Source organism: Centruroides sculpturatus, unplaced genomic scaffold (assembly GCF_000671375.1).
Source record: "Centruroides sculpturatus isolate CEXI.00-Female unplaced genomic scaffold, Cexi_2.0 scaffold502, whole genome shotgun sequence".
Taxonomy (NCBI): domain Eukaryota; kingdom Metazoa; phylum Arthropoda; class Arachnida; order Scorpiones; family Buthidae; genus Centruroides; species Centruroides sculpturatus.
In genome coordinates this window covers 329461-352376 of record NW_019384630.1, presented here as the reverse complement: position 1 = coordinate 352376, position 22916 = coordinate 329461, and the positions used below count along the sequence as shown (strand labels likewise).

Genomic DNA, 22916 nt, shown 5'->3' with positions numbered 1-22916 from the left:
TATTGATATATTGTCGATACCTTAAATTATTTGGAAAATATAATAATAAAAGAAGATGATTTCTGTATCAATACACTAATCATACAAAATTGAAAACAATATAATGTAGATGTATCTTGGTATATTTTTGGATATGGAATATTTTATAGTTTTAATAAAAGAATAATAATAAACAATATATCTACTTTCCAAACTACAAAAATTAATCACATCGTTTTATTTATTTTCATAATTTACTGCAGAAATTATGTAATTTTCGGCTATTTCAAATTTTCAATATTATATTTTTGAATACCGGTATTTAATTCTGTACAGAATGAGATGAATGAATGCTGAAGATGAAACCAGAACCCGAAACCATATATTCTTTAGAAAATTCTTGGCTTTCTCCAGATCTGTTTTTTTGAAGGAGGCTTAATTAGGAGGAGGTGTTAATTTCTTCAGCTATTTACTGGAAAGTTTTGAGCTATTTTACTTTCCAAACATTTAAAAATTTTACGAATCTAACCGAAAGTTCTCTAATTTACATTCCTGACATATCATGTTTAATTTTTCATAATTAAATAAAATTACTTTATATCAACTGTAATTAATAATAATATATTATTATAGACAACATTTTATTTGCTCTTAAAAAATAATTATAACAGTACTAAAAAATTAACATTGTAAAATTATAACGTTTCTAATATAAGCTGACAATTATAAAAATAGTCTGAAATACTTTTCAATCAGGTGCAGATGTAATCATGGCAAATAACTGGTGAATAGTTACTAGTTAATTGTCATTCGTATCTCATTCTTTTTTCTATAACTTCCTCCCCTTTAATTACAGTTTGATATATCTGAGAAAAATGCTAAAATTACATATGTAATCAAAATATCTATTTCTATTGTTTATGTAAAATTTATGTACAGCAATAGAAACAGATTATAAGTAAATTAGTAAAATTAAGTGGCTTGAATAACGTACTCTTGCCTCTAACAATTGCAGTTAAAATTAAATGTTTAGCTGGAGCAGGAGCTAGAAGATTCGCCTGCAGTGAAACTGGAGCCATAATCCGAGTTCCTTCTCAAAGCCCTGATTCTGTATAGTTTTTTTTTTCCATTTTTGGCTCTTTTTACACTGTGGACAATAAGAAAGCGTTTATTCCATATCTACCGTGGGTTATCTCAGCTAAGCCTCAAAAATTTTTATTTATAAAGATACAGTGGAACCTCGCTTACGAGCATAATTCGTTCCAGAATCTTACTCGTAATGCGAAACACTCGTTAAGCGAAACAATTTTCCCATATAAATTAATGTAAAATACGATAACGCGTTCCACACCGAAAACAATACTTAAATATTTTATGTATAATTTTTTTCTTTTCTTTTCTTTAATTTTCTTTGAATAAAGGGAAGAAAAAAATTATTACAGATAGTATGTCTGATAAACATGCCAAACGATATGCCAAATTCTTGGGCTATGACTACATTAATTAGACTAGACCGTAGGCAGTTATGCTGCCATTTCGTATTAAATTTAATAATTATAAATAATTAATTTTTAATTTAATTATTTCTGGAATTAGTCATTAAATTTAATACGAGATGGTAGCATAACTGCTTACCTCTAGTCAAATTAAACAATTTGTAATATTTAATTATAGCCTTCACATAGCCTAAGAATTTGGCATATCGTTTGGCGTGTTTATTATATAACGGGCTATGGTTGTTGATGTTTATATGTAATATGTGTGAACACAAGTTTGGAAAAATGTGTGACCACAAGCGACACTACGATGCTTGCGGAACGAATGCTAAACAGACTGATGGAGCATGCGCACAATCTGGGAATCCCTTCTCGACATTCGTTATGCGAAACGTCGCTCGTTAAGCGAGTCGTCTTTTACAAATTTGTTTTGCTCGTTATGCGAGGTTCCACTGTATTTCATTTTTATAACAATTTTAATTTAAATTGTTGCATAAACAGACGATTATTTAGAAATTGTATAGGGTGGGAAAAAGTCACTTTACACCCCCTCCTACAGAATATAGAATGTACAGTACCAAAAGTTAATTCTCTCGTTTCAGGAACACATTAGCCCAGGGAGGAAACAGATTGATGTATGTTACACGTAAAATAAATCGCATCTCTCTCTCTCTCTCTCTCTCTCTCTCTCTCTCTGTTTTTTTTTTTTTTTTTTTGTATATCCAATTGTTTCAAACATTACACATGAACGTACATCGACAATTAAAAATATAGGATTACATTTACTTCTGTTGATTTTCAATAGGTAAAACTTGTTGCTGACAACTATTCAAGTTAATTTCATCTATTAAATTTACATTTTCAAGTGGATGCATTTTTTAAAAAATTTAAATAACCTTGTATTCATTTGATTATTGCTTATCAATTTTGCAACTATTGTAAAACCATCATCTTAAATCATTTTGGTTATTTTTGACCACGTCTTTGTCATAAAATTAGCATCCGAATTTTTTACAGATAATTTCTTACAACCATTTCTTACAAATCTTTTAATATTTCTAACTCAAATAAACGTGACATTTAACAGTAATCACACAAAGCACGAAAAACAATCAATAACAACATTTAATCAATACATAAAACACGAAACATAGCAGTTCACTTTAGTAGAGAGCGAGAGAACGGACCATATGGCATCACACCAATAGAGAGGTTTTAGATCGCATGTCACATGATAAAACGTACGTTGGCTCCGCCCCTTTATCATATATGTAGTCTAGCTTACGCTTAGCTTGCACGTGGTTTGTTATTTGACAGGTTAACAGCGTTGTTTTTCCTATTTAAATTTAATAGAACTACAGTATTTTTATATTATAAACAAAGTTTAAAAAATTCTTTCCTGACGGCCATTCTCGCATTCTGACAGGACGAGATGCTGTTTTATATGAAGAGAAAGTTTCATTATGTCAAGGTGTCGATCCATACGAAGGCAACATCTTGGTTATAGATCAAGTGTTGTGGCCTAAAGTAGAATTTAGTGACAACATAAAGTATTTGGTTTTGGCGAAAAACTACTAAAATATTTTACAAATGAAATCTTACAAAGTTTTAGAAGCCTATAACTATCTTACAAGTGGCTGTGTTTCTCCTGGTTACGTGCTCTTTCATAACGCTCCTGATATGCAGTTGGGTTGTAGCTACTCTCAATACCCCCATGTATAATGTTGGCACCCAGTCTGGTGATAACTAGTGATGTTACGAATATTCGGTTACTATTCGGTATTCGGCCTATTCGACCCATTTTTCACTATTCGGCCGAATACCGAATACTTAAAAACAGGATAAATAAATAACAAAAACACAGTAAATTAATCATTTTGGTATTTAGATTTAATGTTATCGAGTTAGTGTTGTTTGTTTATATTTATTTATAACTTGTAACATGCACAAAATAAAAAAGAAAATAATATTAGTCACATGTATTCACAATTTATAATTACAAATATCAGCACACGTACACGTCTATCGTTGGAGAATCCTCGCACATCTGAGGATCTGACCCTGCCTATCCTTCTTTTTAAGCGCTCGTCTTTGCTCTTCCCTTTCTCTTTCCTCTATCGCTCTAATCCATGTATGCCTGTGCATACATCATAATACGCGCTCACGATACTTTCGATTCGTCACTTTTCCGTCGTAGAGTTCCCATTTTACAATTACGTGATTCAGCCTGGTGATAACGGAGAAAAGAGACAGATAGGACGTCGATATAAGTCACAGTTATGATTTCACAGATTCGAGACAGCTTGATAGCCCGAACGGCCCCAGGCTTTCGCCCGTGCACGCTAAGTGACTTTCATTACAAGCATTTAGCTTTCCGAAGTCTATGACAACAATTGTTTGGCATTGACGGCCGCGAATTTCGTGCCAATAAGCTGCCTCGACTTGTTCGATTATGTTATCGACTCAATTTCATATTTATTTTCACATTTTTACTTCGCGGTCCTTCTCTGTTCTTTTTCCGTTATTTACACGTGTAGGTCATTTCATTGTTATCCACATTTGATATCATCATTTATCACATACTTCCATGACGCTCATGTCTGTCCGCTACAACTGCCAAGAATTAACGCGATTGGCGAAGCGTAGTGACAGCGGGCCAACAGAGAGCAGGATCCTTGCCATAATGCGGTTTGCGCGCCAATTTTCGTACGTGCGTTAATCAAGCCGAATAGTTTGGCCGAATATTCGGCTATTCGGCCACGCTCCTGGCCGAATATTCGGCAATTTTTTAAATGAAGCATATGAAATATCGCTCTAAAATCGGAATGTTCTTCTGTACTCAGATTCAGATATTTCGCAGTATAAAATACTGTATCTGTTTCTTGGCAAATGCGGTATGAATTAGTATAATTTATATACATTTGTACTATACATCAAGCTATATAAAAAGTAAATGTAATACGAAATATCATTTTTCTCTTTTTGTTAATTAAATTAAGTAGTGCATAATAAAATCTAGCTAAAAGTTGCATAACTTACATGGATTTTTATTTTAAAAATAACATATTATTAATCATAATAAATAACATTGTGTATGGTGCCATCTGTTATGAGATTTTTTTTTGTTATAAAAACTTTTTATATTTTTAATTATTATAAAATGGCGAAAATTTTGGGGTAATGACAAGTTTTTTTATTTTTTTAAATTGCAAGGGCTAATAACGAGTAAAATCTTCATTAAGTTCAATCTCTTGAGATATAACACGTGATACCTCTCTATCGTGCACCGCTCGACCATCCTCCACCAAAATTTAATAGCAACAATGCTTATTACACGCAAGTTACCATGCCAAAATTCCTTTCTTAATCTTTACCCCATGCTATGATAATAAGCGAAATAGACGTCAACACACACAGAATTTTTTCAGTTTCTTTTTAGTTAAATAAATCCAACGTTAATGGTTGAGTATAAGAAAATCTATAGCATATTTAAGGATATTTAATTATTTATTGACTATGGTGATATAATTTTTATTTGCAGCAAATGGTATATATGTTTTATGCAAACGCTAGCTTGTGGCAATATGATTTTTTAAAAACTTAGGTCTATCTAAGAAACTTCTTGCTAACCTACAAAAATGACTAATTAATTGTTCTAATCAATTCACAGTTATTTCTTTGTCCATATAACAGAGTACTAAAATTTCTGGGCTTATACTAAACAAAGTATACATGCTATGAAATCTCTTTCCTCTATTCTTTCATCAGCAAGCGTTTCTAGTATAAAATAAGCTTAGTTTTGCAATGCTGAACTTTATTCGTGATTATATCGTATTATTTGATGTTTACGTAAACATCGATACCCAGTGGCGTAGCGTAGTGGGAGCGGCAGGGGCGGCACTTTTAGGGACGCGGCAAAATTTCACAATAAATAATAATAATACAGTATCTTGTAAAAATTTGAACCATTTCATTTCATATTTTTGTCGCACCTACGATTCGGACCGATTGAAGCACGGAATGATTCGGACCGATTGAAGCACGGACCGATGAGCACGGAATTTTTCATTACTTATTGTGTGACGAAACTGAATTTTAGGCTTTTAATTTGAGATACCTAAATAAGGGGGCGGCTAAATTTTCCTCCGCCTTCGGCGGCTGACACCCACGCTACGCTACTGTCGATACCATACACGCCCATTTAGCATTATTGTTTCTTTAACAATGACATTGAAATACAAATACTGTCGATATAAAAACAAAATATCATATGCCAATAGTGTATACAGGCATCATGATAAGAGGGTCATATGTTTGTGCATAAATTTAAATTTCTAAGTTTATTTTTTAACGATATTTATTATTATTAACTTAATTTGCATTACTTTAAATTATCAATGAACTCTTAGGTTGTTTATTCGTCGCAATTATCTCTATGGTAAATTGTTCTGTAAAATGAGTGTAATGCTAGTTCACTCAAGAACAAAGTAAATCATTTTTTTTCATCAAGGAGCTCGAACTGAAGAACATTCACGGCGAAGGCAATCTACATGGCTCTCGAAAATTAACCGGAAAAATTTCAATACGCATAAAGTGAATGTCAATACACGAGTTTGTCAGAAACATTTCATTTCAGGTAAGCAATAAATCAGATTATTAATCATTTATTGATAACTTTTGCATAAGTATCATAAATTATGTACAATTCGGTTGCATAAATTCTTTTGATAATACCGACAAAATAAGGTTAAATAATTTTAACCGTAGATTTTATTCTGAATAGATAATAATTGTTCTAACTTTATTTTCCATTTTTCAATTTGTGTTCTTAGTGTTTGCTTAAAAATAGACAGTAGAGTTAATATTAAAGTGTTAAGCAAAGATAATCGCTTATGAAGAATTAGAAATGCATTTTGAACTAATTGTCCTACCAGACTAATACAAAAGTGTGTGTATTTTTAAAGATATAAACCAATAATTTCCATTGATCACTTATGAACAGCTAACTTAGTGATCAACATTAACAATTCTTTAACATTTCTTTTTACAATAAATTTTTTTACATTAATAAAAAATAATCATTACATAGCACCCTTCAAATTCCTCCTCACAAATTCTTATTTATTGTTTCTATATAACATACTAAGTTCTTTTTAATATTAATAATTCTATATATATTAATAACAATGATTTAATAGTAAATTCTCATAATAATATATTATTAAAAAAAATTTTATCGCAAAAAAAACCTTTCTCATTGTATGATTAGTTATCACTAGTGTTGTAACGAATAGTGTATTCGGCCTCAGACCGAATACCGAATATTCGGCCAGGAGCGTGGCCGAATATTCGGCTATTCGGCCAAACTATTCGGCTTGATTAACGCACGTACGAAAATTGGCGCGCAAACCGCATTATGGCAAGGATCCTGCTCTCTGTTGGCCCGCTGTCACTACGCTTCGTCAATCGCGTTAATTCTTGGCAGTTGTAGCGGACAGACAAGAGCGTCATGGAAGTATGTGATAAATGATGATATCAAATGTGGATAACAATGAAATGACCTACACGTGTAAATAACGGAAAAAGAACAGAGAAGGACCGCGAAGTAAAAATGTGAAAATAAATATGAAATTGAGTCGATAACATAATCGAACAAGTCGAGGCAGCTTATTGGCACGAAATTCGTGGCCGTCAATGCCAAACAATTGTTGTCATAGTCTTTGGAAAGCTAAATGCTTGTAATGTAAGTCACTTAGCGTGCACGGGCGAAAGCCTGGGGCCGTTCGGGCTATCAAGCTGTCTCGAATCTGTGAAATCATAACTGTGACTTATATCGACGTCCTATCTGTCTCTTTTCTCCGTTATCACCAGGCTGAGTCACGTAATTGTAAAATGGGAACTCTACGACGGAAAAGTGACGAATCGAAAGTATCGTGAGCGCGTATTATGATGTATGCACAGGCATACATGGATTAGAGCGATAGAGGAAAGAGAAAGGGAAGAGCAAAGACGAGCGCTTAAAAAGAAGGATAGGCAGGGTCAGACCCTCAGATGTGCGAGGATTCTCCAACGATAGACGTGTACGTGTGCTGATCTTTGTAATTATAAATTGTGAATACATGTGACTAATATTATTTTCTTTTTTATTTTGTGCATGTTACAAGTTATAAATAAATATAAACAAACAACACTAACTCGATAACATTAAATCTAAATACCAAAATGATTAATTTACTGTTTTTGTTATTTATTTATCCTGTTTTTAAGTATTCGGTATTCGGCCGAATAGTGAAAAATAGGCCGAATACCGAATAGTAACCGAATATTCGTTACATCACTAATAATTAGCCTTTGTTAGAATCTATTTAACTTTAAATCTCACTATAAACCTTAATGATTTACTTAGATTACACAGGCTAGTACATTTGGGTGAGGATAATTTGAAAGCCACAATAATAAACAGTAGCTGTAACAACTTCTAATTCTGCCACAACGGCGAGGTAACGTGGGAGTTTCGTCACGACAAAAGTGAAAATTGAACTGACTATGAGCAAAGCGTTGTGTGCCCTTTAATAAGCAAAGCTTGAATGTGAGACTGTTGTTAAAACACGAGTTCTGTCCTGTTTACGGTTTCAAGAAGACGCGTAAGTGCGATTGCATAATCGTTGGTGTTACACATTTGAAGAAATGTGGACTGTCATGTAACCACACTTCAGCGGTAGAGGCTTAATCGTGAGAAAGAAGTCCGTGTGTTCCGCTGCAATGGTGCGTGGCTCGAGAAAGTTTATGGCGATTAAAGTTGGTTGTTGTTGGTTAAGTTATGGAAACGCAGCACTTGGGCGATCTGCCTAAGGAGGATGCCTTCCGGGAGGTCTTTTTAAGGGAAACTGGCCCCTATTTAGGCGTTACAGACCTGGAAAAAACCCAGAAAACTCCACGTGGCCAGCCCGTCCGAGCGAGGCGAGAACCACGACCGATCTCCCAGTATTCAGGGTACGAAGACCGCTTGGCCACTGATTAAAGTCGGAGATGTATACAGCAGAGTCAACAGTACAATTTGCATTTTTTGTCACTTAAAAGCTACCTGATGAAATTCCTGCCTTACATAGCCATTGTACTGTACCAGAATTTGAAGGTGATATAGCTAGTGTCTATGAAACTTTGATCCGTTTCGGTGGAAATAATTTACCGGTAATTCAATATATTTTATTACTTCTTGTCTCAAAATCTCATGCCTATTTATCAAATATATATCTTGCTTTAAGACCAAAAAATGCGTATTTTCAAATGACACGAAGTTACATATTTAAACGTATTTCACTTAAACGCATATTCTTGTTCAGATTTAGTTTTTTAGACATTGTTAAATATTATTATTGTTGGATGAAACTTAATACAAACTTTAAGTCTGTTTTATTAATCTACATCAGTATTTTTCTATCGCCGGTCCGCAGAAAAATATTTGACTGCATTCAAGCTGGAGCAGTTATGGATAGCATTTAAACAGTAAAGTACCGTACGTACTTTGCTACGTACAATAACTCTAGATAAGCACATGTAAGCGTATAAATAATTCATAGTTGCATATAATTACTCGGGTCACAATTTTACAGTTCAGCGACAAGATTGAAATACAGTCGACCCCCTATAACACTGTTAATTTTTCCGTTTTATATGAATTCCATGTTGTACGAGTCACTTAGATTTTACAAATACGTGTGCCGTTCACAGCCCGGCACATGTATTTGTAAAATCTAAGTGACTCGTACAACATGGAATTCATATAAAACGGAAAAATCAACAGTGTTATGAGGGGGTCAACTGTACACAGATCTACATCACATACAGCAATTGTTAATGCTTACATAATCGATTAACGAAAAAGCCCTATTGAAATAAACTTTATCAAGTATACTTTCATACTTTAAAATACTTTTATTTAACAAAAATAATTCAAATAATTTCATCTGTCATGGAACTGATTCATGTTTTTCATAACAGATTATTAGGATACCTGGTAAATTTTAGTAGGAACTTTGAACAATACCAATCATTTTATTTTGAATTTAAAGTTATTTAATTTAAGTAACAAAATTTTAAAATATATGTTTGAAAATTTAAAATTTCTATCCAAATTGTAACGTAGTTGGTTTAACTAAATTACTTTAAAACGAAGTATTACAGTTCAACAAAATCTAATTTTATTATTTACTTTTTCAATAAAAAGTCTCATAGAAATAATAGTGTTATGATAAAATACAAATATGAATAATAGATGATATTATCAATATTATGAAATTTTCATAAAATTAATATATGTATACAGTATTGCATTAATTTTATACAGTACTGTACATTTACAAATTATTGATAGTGACTGTACAACAGATTCTCTTTCACACAAAATGAAAAATAAATAAGATGCAAACATGCATTCCATTTACGGTAAACATAAGTTTATACAAAATATGTATTTGCATTTCTTGTAATCCTATTAAATCTTATTTTCAAAGAAAGGAAAAAAATATATATATGTATAATATATTTCTATTATTAAGCTACATATATACATTAAATTAATGTAAACGTATCTACACAAAGTATATACAGTTATTACTCTTCAATATTTAAAATTTTTTAAGAACATCAATTAAATTTAACCTAAATTTATTCAATATTAAAAATGATTTATTTAAATAAATCATATAAATTATTTTAATAACTAATGTGATTACTAAAGTACAAATTTCATTTTTGTAATTAAACAAAAAAATTTGTAGAAAAGCAAAATATTCTCTTCAAATGTTGCTGCAATTAATCACTTTATATCTTCTTCACCTTTTACTAGTAACTTCTGAGGATAAAATCTGCAGTTTTCTGAAAATTAAAAAAAAAAAAAAACCATATTGTTAATAATTTGAATGTATTTAGATTACTATAATTGCATAAAGAATCATTTTATTTAATAAAATTCTGAATTTTTTTTACAGGTTACTAATAAGTTATCTAGACTTTTAAAAAATAAAATAATTCAAACTATTTTAACTTACCTGTTTTGTTTATTAATAAATATCTAAGGATTTTGTTATGGATTTTGTTTTGTTGCTTCATGCAATTATGATGATTAGCCAGGTAAGAGTTTGAACAAGAATGTCAGTCATAAGAAAAACATAGTAAAATAATTTCAGTTTTTATTAGCAATTGAGGACTATGCACCAATCAATTACTATTTAATAAAATGCTACAAGTAATAATTTAAAAATATTTAAAGGCTATCATAAGATTTGAAGTTTACAATTTTGAAAATAATAAAATATCCAATTTAAAGAATTTGTTTTCAATTTAAAATATTTTATCATAAATCATTACTTGTAGCATAATTTTCATTATTTTCATTTCTTAATTTGTGATGTTGATTGGCATTCCTCAAAATGATCAAGGAATTCAAGATGGAGATTCTTTGGAAATGTTTTCTTACAACCAGGACATTCTAATTCATTTTTGTCATCATCTGATAATGAACATTTGTTTACTTCATCTATTATAACAGGTTCCCATGAAGAAGGAGCAGATAAACTTTTTCTATGTCCACTTGGATTATCAGCCACTAAAGCAGCACTTGAAAAGTTTGTATACTGTTTAATTTCTCTCTCTCTCAAATTAAACTGAAAAGATTAATTTTATTATTATTATTATTTTTTAAAGTGATGTGTATTATTATAACAAATTAAATGAACATTTTACTTACTTCAAAATTATTAACTATGCCACTACTTGAAGGTGCTGAAGGTTTCAACTGCTGCCAAAATGTTTTTCCTAAAGTAGATCCTCCTCTAGAAGTTTCTTCTATCTGTTTTAATCTTTCTTTGCAATTAGAAAGCTGAAAAAATTTTTAAGAAAAAAATTGTTATATTTATTTTTTAAACGAATTAATAAAGAAAATGATATAAAATCAACAATGAAAATACATACTTCTACTTTTGTTTCATTCAATTCTTCATTTAAGTTATTTATTTTTTCTAGTGCAACCAATCTTTCCTGTTTCTCAGCTTCCCAATCTTCTTTATATGTCTTTATCTATTAAAAAGAAATTACTTTTAATTATACTTCTTATTTTGCTAAGAAATGTATTAAAACAATAAAATTTTATATGTACAAATTACAATTAACAATTATATATAATTTTCATTTATCTTACATAAATGCTTTTATAATTTTGTCAATAAAAAATTGGAATAAATTTTTTTGACAATATTTTAGTCTAATTTGAAAGTATCCATACAGAATTCTATAAATTTACTCTCTCCTCTGCCTAGGAATAATGATGACTAGTCTATTCAACAGTATTTGGGAAGAAAAATTTATTTTTTCTGTTAATGATAAACTTTTGCTGAAGCTAACCAGTTAAATATTTATCAACAAAGTTAAAATAAATGTTTGACAACTAAATAATTAATTAACAAAATAATTTAAAGAATTTTTCCATTAAGACAAACATTTTTCCATTATTTAGCTCTGATTAAAGTATCTAATTTGCAGGAGTTAATTATTTTTATGAAATGTTCTATCAAACTAGTAAGTAGTACAATAGCAAAACTCTGAAGACTAAGGACAAAGTCAAATTTAAAAATTATTTCATCTCTACATTATTAAAAAATTCAGAATTTTATTAATGTAGTGTTTTTATATAGTGTTATTTTAATAAAAGCTTATTTAATACTATAAAAGCATTCTTTCATTTTCTAACAGAAATAAAACTAAAAATACTCCGACTTTATAATGAAATGTTAATAATATTTCATAGTAAAGTTTTAACATATAATATTGCATTTTTAATTTATATACAGTATTTAAATTAGATATCTAAATTAAACATTGCATTGAAGAATTTCAATAATCAGATTGGTATGATTTTCAGATTAATTAATATTAATGTTTTCTAAATTCTAAAAAATGCTTATAATTATATGACAATGGAGGTTTTAACAGTGAGGAGTAGGAGAGGGAAGATATAATTGCTGATCAATAAAGTTGGTTACTGAAAATTAATTTTTGAATTCAAATTAGATTTGTTTGAGATCAGATTTGTAATCATGATATAATTTAAGGACAGTTTCTTAATATTTGACATTTCAAAAATTTTGATTAATATCAGAAATACAAAACATAAAAAATGCCATTTCCTTAAATAATATCCTGACTACTTTCCTGATCCAATTATTTAAGAGAGTACCTCTCTCTCTTATTCTCCTCTAGAGTTTGGGACCTCTTAAGTCATCATCTTAATGGAATGGTTAGATTGTCTTGTAAAATGGTGAAATAGAACTTTGTGGGATAACAGCACCTGCAATTCTAACATGAGGACTTCATCTTTCTTCTCATTTCTGGTTAATTCTAATTGCTGAATAATAGCTTCTTGAATCTGTCTAGATTCTTCTAATTGTTTCTTCAGGTGACATATTTCCTTAACTGCATTTTCATATCTCTGCTGTATGGCAGATTGTTCTCCTACATGTTCCAACTGTGAATCACTGTGTCGACATCCTGCTTTTAACTTCATATGCCTTCTTTCCTTTATTGGAACTTCATTATTGAATAGAAGATGTGAAACAGGTTGTTTATGTTGTTCATGAATAGCTTCTAGAAGACGCTGTAGATGATCTTGTCTTTCATGATTATATTTTTGCCATCTTTTGTTTACTTCAGTTACCTATTTGGATAGAAATTTAAAAAATATATGATCAAAATGTAATACTTAATAACTGAAATTAAACTTGTCTCATATATAAACTCACAAAAACCAATTAATAAAGTAAAAACAGATGTAAAACAAAATTAATAAAAGAGATAAAATCAAATGCATAAACATTGGAGATAAAAACAGATTTTTACATTGAAATATTTCATAATTCTTCTAGCAATTATACTTACATCTTTTAATAATTGTTTAAGTTTCAAATTTTCAGCACGAAGAACCAAAATCTTCTTATCTTCTTGTCCTGTTATACATTTAGAATGTGTTTCTTGATTTGATTCTTTAACTTCCTGTGAAAAGTTTTAATAATGATGCATGCATTAATGAATATTTTTTTAAAGTAAAAATTTAATTCATTAAACAATAAATAAATAAACTTAATGAATCATTTTCAAACTAAAGTCCTAAATATATACTTACATTTAGATGTATTTTGCGCAATTTGGAATTCTCAGTTTTTAATGCAAGAATTTCTTCTTCTAATTCTAACATTCGATGATGGATTTCTTCTGTACTTTGTTCACAAGGATCAGAAATACACTGGTTTAATAAAAATATTAAATTATAAATAAACTTCTCAATGCTACCTTATATATATCTATTAAAAATTAAAAAGACATTCCAATAAAAGGCTTTCTTTAATAATGAACAATTCATTTGTTAATGCAAACTAAAATCTGGTTGCACAATTATACTAAAAGTAACTGGTTGGAAATTTCACAACAATTTTATTCCCAAAATTTGTAAATTATCAAGAAATCTATTTTACAACTTAAACTGTGGTTGATAAGTTATACTGTATTTACTTTTTTTTACATATATGACTAATTCAGGGAAATTCCTATTAGTTAAAATGATAAATTTTAAGACAACAGGAAGCATTGTCAATTTAAGATGTGTTATAATTTCCTGTTTATATATATATATACATTATGTACTTTAGGACTGTACTTTTAACTTCAATTTATGTACTTTTAATATTAATTATCTGCTACATTGATAATTGAAATAAACTTTTTATTAAACAAATAACTTTTCGGTTTTAATACTTTAGTATTTAGATAATATCAAAATAGGCATAATACTTTTTCAAAAATTTTTATTACTATTTACAACATTTCATATTCAATATTTATGGCTATAATAGAATAAGTCAATTCTGAAATTATGACATGGTTTATATAAATATTTACATTAATTCAAATTTTTGATCAGTTGTTTTTGCAACAAAAACTGAACAATATCAGAATCTGTTTCATAAAATGCTTCAAGTAATACATATACTTTTGTCATTATATCATTATATATAGAAATATATAAACATTTAATAATAATGCCACAAATTATGCTATTCTGTATAAAGTAATGCATTTACAAATCTATTATTAAAAGTGTAATTCTACTTTCTTTAAAATATAAATTTTATGTTATATATTATAACATTGTCCACTGGGAATAATCCAATAAGCCATTATAGACTTGTTTTTGAATTTTATGCTGTAAACAAGATAGGCTGACCATAACATTTACAATCTAACAGTGGACACATTTCAGAATCAGTGAAAATGGAGTCTAAAACTGATTAAAGTTTAGTTATTTTTTTAAAAATTTATTTATTGATCTATAAATTAGTAATATTATATTGAAGTTTTAATAAAATTGATCTATTCAAAAATTGATCCTACAATGAAACATTACAAACAAGCAAAACCAGGCACAGTTCTTGAAAATTGGAAATGTCTGGACACCCTAAGACAGATTTTTTATCAAGCCCATTGTGAATTTGGTCAGGTTTGCAATGAATTGGCTGGTGGTGAGAGACTAGGCCCAACGTTTGTGGGATGCATTCCCACAAACGTTGGGCCCAAAAAGTTCCTAGGATTTTCTGACCAAACCAGATTCATTCCTGGATCCTCAGAGTGCCAAGTTGACACCTTAACTAACCTCTTGGTTATCTGGCTTAACGTTTTAAATTAGTAGATCATTGCTAATGATTATTTTAGAATATATTTTGTTGTTCACTTTTAAACTACATAACTAATGTTCAATAACTTATATTTTCTGTTCAAAATCATTGACAAATAGCAATATTTTGCATATCTTAACAAAAGTCATAGATGTCTTATTAATATTATGGCTCATATTCTTTTCAATGTTGTAGTACAGTATTTTATAGTGACAGGTAATATCATCAAACTCTAAAAATAAAAAAAAAAAGCACATTATAATAGCTTCATTCATCTTAATAATCTTTACTTATAACCATTAAACTTTTCAAAAAATAGAATGTATCAGCTACATCCCCTTAATTTAGTAATTATTGGTTGCTTGTGCTAATTACACATAAGTAAAAACAGATTATCTGTGTTTATGTTTATGCAAAACATTCATATGAAGTATCTAGCAACCAATGAATCAGGAAACAAAAATTCCAGATATATTTATGTAATGATGAGTGTGCAAATACCAGTTACAGAAATAACTCATTATCTAGAATTTTTTCTAGATTAATTGTTCTAAAACATGATAATTACAATGACTTGTAATTTACATTTGAACTGAATTTTAAAATAATTTTCTGTACTTATTTAAAGTACAGAAAACTTTAAATATTCTAGAAATTGCCTATTAACATTCATTTTCTAGATTAATTTTGTATGCATAATAAGAACTGTTATTATGCATATAGATTTATGTTTACTCTTTCTTTAAACATAAGATTATTAAACTTACTTTACGATTTCTTTTTGTAGCACTTTTTTTCATCAATTTTTCAGCCATAATAGTACATGTGGCGGCAGTAATTTGTAGATTTCTCCCTAATTCGGTCGAATCGCATCTATTATCATCAAACGTCCTCGATTGTACATTACAATCCTCATTAATTACTTGACTAGTATTCATTTCTGCACACATATGAACAAATAAAGACGATCAGCAACAACAGAAAACAAAATAATATCTAAAAATCAACGATGTAAATTACAGAAAACGTTCCAAAAACCTATCACATACACTTATATAACCTACATCACTTATCAATGACGTTTGGGTTTTCCCAGTCATGACGCTTGTTTTGTTTTCCTCCTATAGCCAATCAACGTTCTCCCTGTCTAGTGTCGTAATCCTGATTCATTGGATGACGGTCACGTGACATTTAAAAATGTACGAACTTCTTCAAATATTATTTTATATTCTTACTATTCACACCAGTAATATAAATTATTTTAAATATTAAAATATTAATTTGCAGAAAAAAAATTAATTGGTAAGTAATTATTACAAATTTATTTATTTATTTATTTTTAATTTAAAAATTTTAAAAAGTGTTTAAAAATTAGCTTCGATATTGCATATTATTAAAAAGAAAATAATAATAATAATAATTTGAATTTCTATTACGTAATAAATGAATTAAAACGATTAACCAATCGGCAGCAATTTTTTATTGAAGCGTTTTAGCTTATTAGAGTTTTATAACGTCATCTTATCTCCTATTGGCTAATTCAAATATTTCAATTCATTATCTAAATCTGTGGTTAATTTACAGTAATGTATCGAATTTCTTAATTAATTGTATATAAGATTAGTAAATTTGAATTTGAATCAATATCTTTGACACATTCGCACGTGACTGGTTTTCACATTTTCTAGTACACATCTTTTGCAATACTTACATATTTTTGGCAATGATTTTTTTAAAAGTATTATGAAAAGCTAATGATTTATATTTTAACTTAAGGCATTTCGAAATTTCGTATACTATTGAGCAAAGTCATCATAAAGAATAACTGTGTATCTGGAGATGGACCGTGTATCAAATTTCTAAACGGAAATTCACGAAAACTTCGTTCGAAGAAATAAATTAACAATAATTAAAATTAAATATTTCTTTAATAGAAAAAAAATTAATATTTCCGGGTTTTTGAATTTCGATTTTTTAAATTACATTTTTATGATTAAGCAAACTTATTTAACCATAAAAATCATCGCCATTTTTATCGATTCCAGTCATGTTTCATCTTAAAATTTAGTTTCATTTTTCTATTCTATTATGTAAATTTTCGAATTAAATTTTTAGTTTTTAATATATTAAAAGAGTTTTAATAATTATCAATAGTTTTTATGATGGATAAAAATAATTTTAAACAAATTTTATAATTTTAAACTGTAATGTTTTTTTCTTATTCATAAATTTTATAAATATCTGTGTTAATATTTTCTATTTGATCAAAACTTTAGTATTATTTTAGATATTAATTAATCAAATATTAATAAATTTAATAAAATAAAAAATAAAGATTAATTTTGTGCAGTTTCTGTCGCCATTTGTAACTTTCTGGAACTTTTTAAAGGACATTTGAATTCGTTAGCTGTTAATTATCACACCAATTAAAACATATTTAGCCTGTAAATTATATAAATGTAAAGTATAAGTTAGAATTTAGGTTATATTTATCATTTTCTAAAATAATNTAAGAGGCAAAAGGGATCAACTTTACTTCTGGGCCTCATACAAGCTCTCGACGCCCTGCCTAGGACTTAGCAAATTCTTCTTATAGCAAATTTTTATTTAAAAGTTCGTCCCAATTTGCGAATATTTTGATACTAGTTATATATTTATTAAATATTTTCGTAATTACTTTCGTTTTTATGATTGTTTGAGATGAAAATGATTCCTACACCGGTGATAATACTGACGGCGCATTTAGTACAGCCACAATAAGGTTTTATGTTACCTTTTAAATTTTATTTTCTTAAAAAATTTGATCTGTAAAGTTTTATTATTAAACTGAAAAAGTTTTCCTTTTATTACCTACATGACAAAATTATTAGTTTAGAAGACCTATAAATATATTTATTTCTTATTACGAAAGTGCTAATTTTTAAGTAATATAATGAAAATTAAATTAATTTATGTGAATAAAATAGGTTTTTTTAAAAATGAAAATTGTATATTAGAAATATATTCTTAAGTAAAAAAAGAAAAAAAAAAAGAAATAAAAGTGAAACTATAAAATACGTGAATACATTACTTCATAATCTTTAAATCTATAAAACAGAATTAACTTAGTCTACAATTAAATTTAAATATGTAACTACAGCATATGTTAATGTATTTAGTTAACTTTTTCATTATTTTAAGAAATATTTGGTTTGGGTTTTACAATATTTGAAGAACAAACAATTCTCTGTTTTTAACAGCTGCAAAAAATATCGTTTTAGATTAAAAGATAGATGGAAAATACCACTCCTGTCTTACTTATACTGTGGCTTAACCCAAATGAACCTAATTATACAAGTTTACCTAGGTTAAAGTTTGTTATATATAAGGGCGGTATTTTACTTTTACAAATTCATAAAAGGAAAAAAGTTTCAAAAATGATCTCATCAATCTAATGTAAATTGGTTATGCATAAAGTATGCGAATTAGGTGAGAACAGATGCCAGTAGCACGACTTTTAAAGAGGAAAATGATGTCAGGGTTATAGGAAAGCAAAAAGTAGGAGATAACGAGGGTGGAAACCTTTTCTTCTCGACAATCTTTTCAGAATATAATTTGTAAAAGATAGAATCGAATTTTGATTAAAAAGAAGTAGCTTCGCACGAATCTTCCAATTCCTTTTGTAGTCAAAAAGCACGTTCAAATAAACAATTTATTTTTATTTTTTAAAAGAAATTTAAAGTGAAAAACGAATGAAAGTATAAAAAAATAATAACTACACAATTTACAATTCAATTTAACTTACTATTACTAAATATGATAGATGATTTATAATTTATGCGCATCTTTCTTTAGAAACGGAATATTGAACAACAATACTTCATTTCTTTTCTAAAAAATAGGATTTTTTTAAAAAAATTCTTTATAAATCAAATAATATCATGATATAATTTTTACTTTACTTTTCGACATAACCTACTTATGTGTGTAAGCCTATATATAGATATAAATTGCCATAATAAGACTAAACTGAATTCTGGATAAAGCAAGGAAAAATTTCCAACATTAATTTATACCTGTTGCAATTATTCTAGTAATATAAAGTGTATATCGTCATATTTACTATTGATAAAAATTAAAGAAAGTTAATAACATATTTTTCTATATGTTTTCAATTTTATTATTTAATGAAGTCAAGATGTATTAATTATTAGTAATAACAGAGTACATAGTTTTTATTTTAGATAATAAAATCTAATTTAAATACATATCTTAGAATTGTATATAAGTTAATTAACAACAATAAATGCTATTTATAGATCAAAATATTGATTTTTTGCCCTATAAAGAGGGATTAATCTAGGTTTATAAATACAAAACAGAGTTGTGCAATATAGTAATGTTTATATGTAACTTTTATTTATTATATATTCATATATAAAAAAAGTTATTAAAACTGCTCATATATTTTATTAGAGTAAAGATTAAACTACGTTATCAATTCATTTAATTTAATAGTATGACTCATTGGACTGTCCCATTGTCACGAAGGAAATAATATTTCCTTTGGGATAAATGAGTAGTTCGTTATTGAAGCTCAAAAGCGATATACAGAAGTTTCTATCATTTGTTTTACTTTCCAAACTGAAATTCACGTATTAATGAAATCATATAAATACTAGTAATAATAATTATTATTTATTGCTATTTATAAGTGAAAAAATTAATAGTAAAATTAAACTTTATAAACGTCTGTTTAATAGAAATTGCACTTTTTATACATTTAATTTTTTATATTTAACATAATACTGTACATAAAGAATAATAAAACTGTAAAATGATATTTATAAAAATCTGGTAGCCTGAATTTCTAATAGGCAATCTAGTTTACTAGACATGTGTAAATATTATTTTGTAGGTTTTTATAAAAAATATAAAATAAGCATTAAAAATACCACACGTAACAAATCAGAATCATATTTTCGTCTATGAAGTGCGATTTAGTTACAGTCTGTCAATCATATAAGTTTAACTTCCAACAAACCGGAAATAATGCTACTTTTATTTCTCTCTCTTCGAAGATTTAATCGAGGATTACAACTACTTACAGCCAGAAACGACCATATACAGTATATATTTTGTATATAGGCGAAAAAAGCGACGTCCAGGACCACGCGCTTTCGAGGACCTCGCAAATTTGATAGCATCTTTTAGTATTTAAATCATAAAAATAGGTAATTATTGAAAATATAATTGTACTGGTGTCTGTTACATTTACAAAACGATCATTTTTAAACTTAAAATTGATAAAGAACTATCTCCAAACAACAACCTGTCCAAAGAGACTTTCTTCAGTTTCCATCTTGTCCATTGAAGGAGATATTGCTGCAGAATTTGCTTTATTTTTTTTAAATAATTAATTAATTTAGCGCTTCTGAAAGCAAGAAAACAGTTTTGTAGGTGAATTTCTGTAGACGTATTAAATTTACTAATTCATTGTATAAGTATTATACTATACAGTAAATACTTTATTACAGTACTTTCTTTTGTGTTTTACTTTTTGTTTCTATATTAAAAATGTTCATACAGTATTATTGTATACTTCCATCTACAATAATATCTATTACAATAAATCTACCGCTCTTTTAGTGAGTCTCAAAACAGAAAATAAAATCTTTAAGACTGTTTTTCATCAATAAAGAAACATTCTACGAGTTTCATTTGTTCAAAATATAAAATGCTAAAGGGGTTCTCTAAGAGGCAAATGGGATCAACTTTACTTCTGGGCCTCATACAAGCTCTCGACGCCCTGCCTAGGACTTAGCAAATTCTTCTTATAGCAAATTTTTATTTAAAAGTTCGTCCCAATTTGCGAATATTTTGATACTAGTTATATATTTATTAAATATTTTCGTACGATATTTTCATGTTTATAGTTGTTTGATATGCAAATGATTTCTATTTTGAATGATTATAATGACAACAGCATATCCAGTTCCATTAGAGCACAGTTCTATTTTGTCTTTAAAAATTTACTTTAATTTTTTTTGGAGTAACTTTTTTAATTAAAGTTTTTAATTCTACAGTTTTTTATCCCAGTATCCATCTCACATATAGCAAATCAATGCAATTAATTTTAAATTATTCTTTATTTAATGAACTTAGGCACTGTCTATAAATGTTGTAATGCAGATATGGATGGGTGGCTATGCAGATAATTATTATGGTGAATTACAAGAAGGANATATAATTAAATATATAATAAAATATATATTTAATATTTTATTTAGACTATATACTTTTACATATATTTTATCCGTTAAACTTTCAATAACAGTAGATTTTGCTATGTTTTTAGTATAATAAATTTTTTCAGTTTTTTGTGGTTTTTTTAAAATTTTTATCTTTGGCCCATGTTCAATTCTGTTTGAAAGTACAAAAGAGCAATAGATTAATGCCATCAGATGTTTTTCTACGATAAAATAAAAAATTGATAATCAAAATGGAAAATTTCCATTTAAAAGATAATAGTCACTACATAGTAATTCTTAAACTGAAAACTTCTTAAATTAATCGATGAAAATAGTCAAATATTTAATTTTTTCTCCCCATTAAATTTTGAAATTCTGAACGAATGATTAATTTTTTTTTACATTTTAAACAAAGCTTTTAGTAAATACACGTGAATACGTATAAACTGTCTTTTATTATTACAGAAAAAACTATTAAAATTCTATTTTTATATTTGTTATTTTTTTAAAATTATTACTGTTTTGTCTTTTGACGAATCTTTACAGACTTTGTTTTCAAATTTGTTGGATTTCATATTGTTTACCGTCTGAATTCACGAAAATATTTCTAAAATAACGACGATATTTTGTCGTTATAAAGTATAATGAAGTTTGAACTTATTCGCCAAACATTAATTAAACATAATGTAATTAATCTGGGTTTTTCCCGACAACCGCAGAGACGTTGTTATTCATCATTTCAAAATGGCGGAAGAAACAGTTCACGGTCAATGTCGAGAATAAACATTTACTCCGAATCTATTAATTGTATATCTACTGTCGATATTAGATTAGTTTTTAAACTTATTAGATATTATTCTTTATCAATAGGAATAGTTTTTAATTTAATTGACGAACATTGTGCAGAATATACAAAGATGTAGGCTATTAGAGCAGTGATGATGAACCCATGACTCGCGTAACGATTTCATGGTACGTGCATTGAATGTTTAGAAAGTATTAGGTTTCTATAAGATATGAAAAGTTAATCTATCAAATATTTTTTCATTTGTAGTGTGAGAGCAAGGTCCTAAACAGTAGCGTAGCGTAGTGGGGGCGGCAGGGGCGGCCCGCCCCGGGCGGCACTTTTTAGGAGGCGGCAAAATTACGTTTTAGGGGGCAGCAAAATTTCACAGTAAATAATAATAATATCTTATAAGAATTTGAACCATTTTATTTCATATTTTCGTCTACCTACGACTCGGACCGATTGAAATGAGCACGAAATAGTGTTACCATCCATCCGGATAGTCCGGGAATTGACTCCCTATCCGGGGATATCGTGCGCGACCTGTCGACCATTTTTTTTTCTTGCTTGTACGATTTATTCGTATATTTGTACACCTCCAATATCCAATACAGCTAGGTCACTTGAGTTACTCCTATCCAAGTCTCCCTCTGCAGGGCTTACCGGACGGCCCCGACCTCTGCCCTTCTGGTCATTGCTGGTC

The 22916-nt window shown here is 28.4% G+C and overlaps 1 protein-coding gene across 1 annotated transcript; it reads right to left on the bottom strand.

Moving 5' to 3' along the window:
- Positions 1–9395: 9395 nt before the first annotated feature.
- Positions 9396–16271, bottom strand: LOC111625739 (centrosomal protein of 55 kDa-like). The gene is made up of 8 exons (XM_023368959.1): positions 15964–16271; positions 13651–13770; positions 13407–13520; positions 12820–13185; positions 11448–11552; positions 11224–11355; positions 10526–11140; positions 9396–10352 (listed from the first exon to the last, which is right to left on the bottom strand). The coding sequence occupies exons 1-7, from the start codon at positions 16144–16146 to the stop codon at positions 10868–10870; spliced, it is 1293 nt and encodes a 430-aa protein (XP_023224727.1). The 5' UTR covers positions 16147–16271; the 3' UTR covers positions 9396–10352; positions 10526–10867.
- Between the last annotated feature and the right edge of the window lie 6645 nt (positions 16272–22916).

What these genes read in the sequence shown, in the direction of transcription:
- LOC111625739 (XM_023368959.1), bottom strand. Translation starts at nt 16,146, where the DNA reads ATGTGTGCAGAAATGAATACTAGTCAAGTAATTAATGAGGATTGTAAT. An exon ending in TCCTCATGTTAGAATTGCAG is followed by an intron (nt 11,553 to 12,819) that starts GTGCTGTTATCC and finishes TCTTTTTAATAG; the next exon opens with ATAAAGACATATAAAGAAGA. An exon ending in GCATAGTTAATAATTTTGAA is followed by an intron (nt 11,141 to 11,223) that starts GTAAGTAAAATG and finishes TAATCTTTTCAG; the next exon opens with TTTAATTTGAGAGAGAGAGA.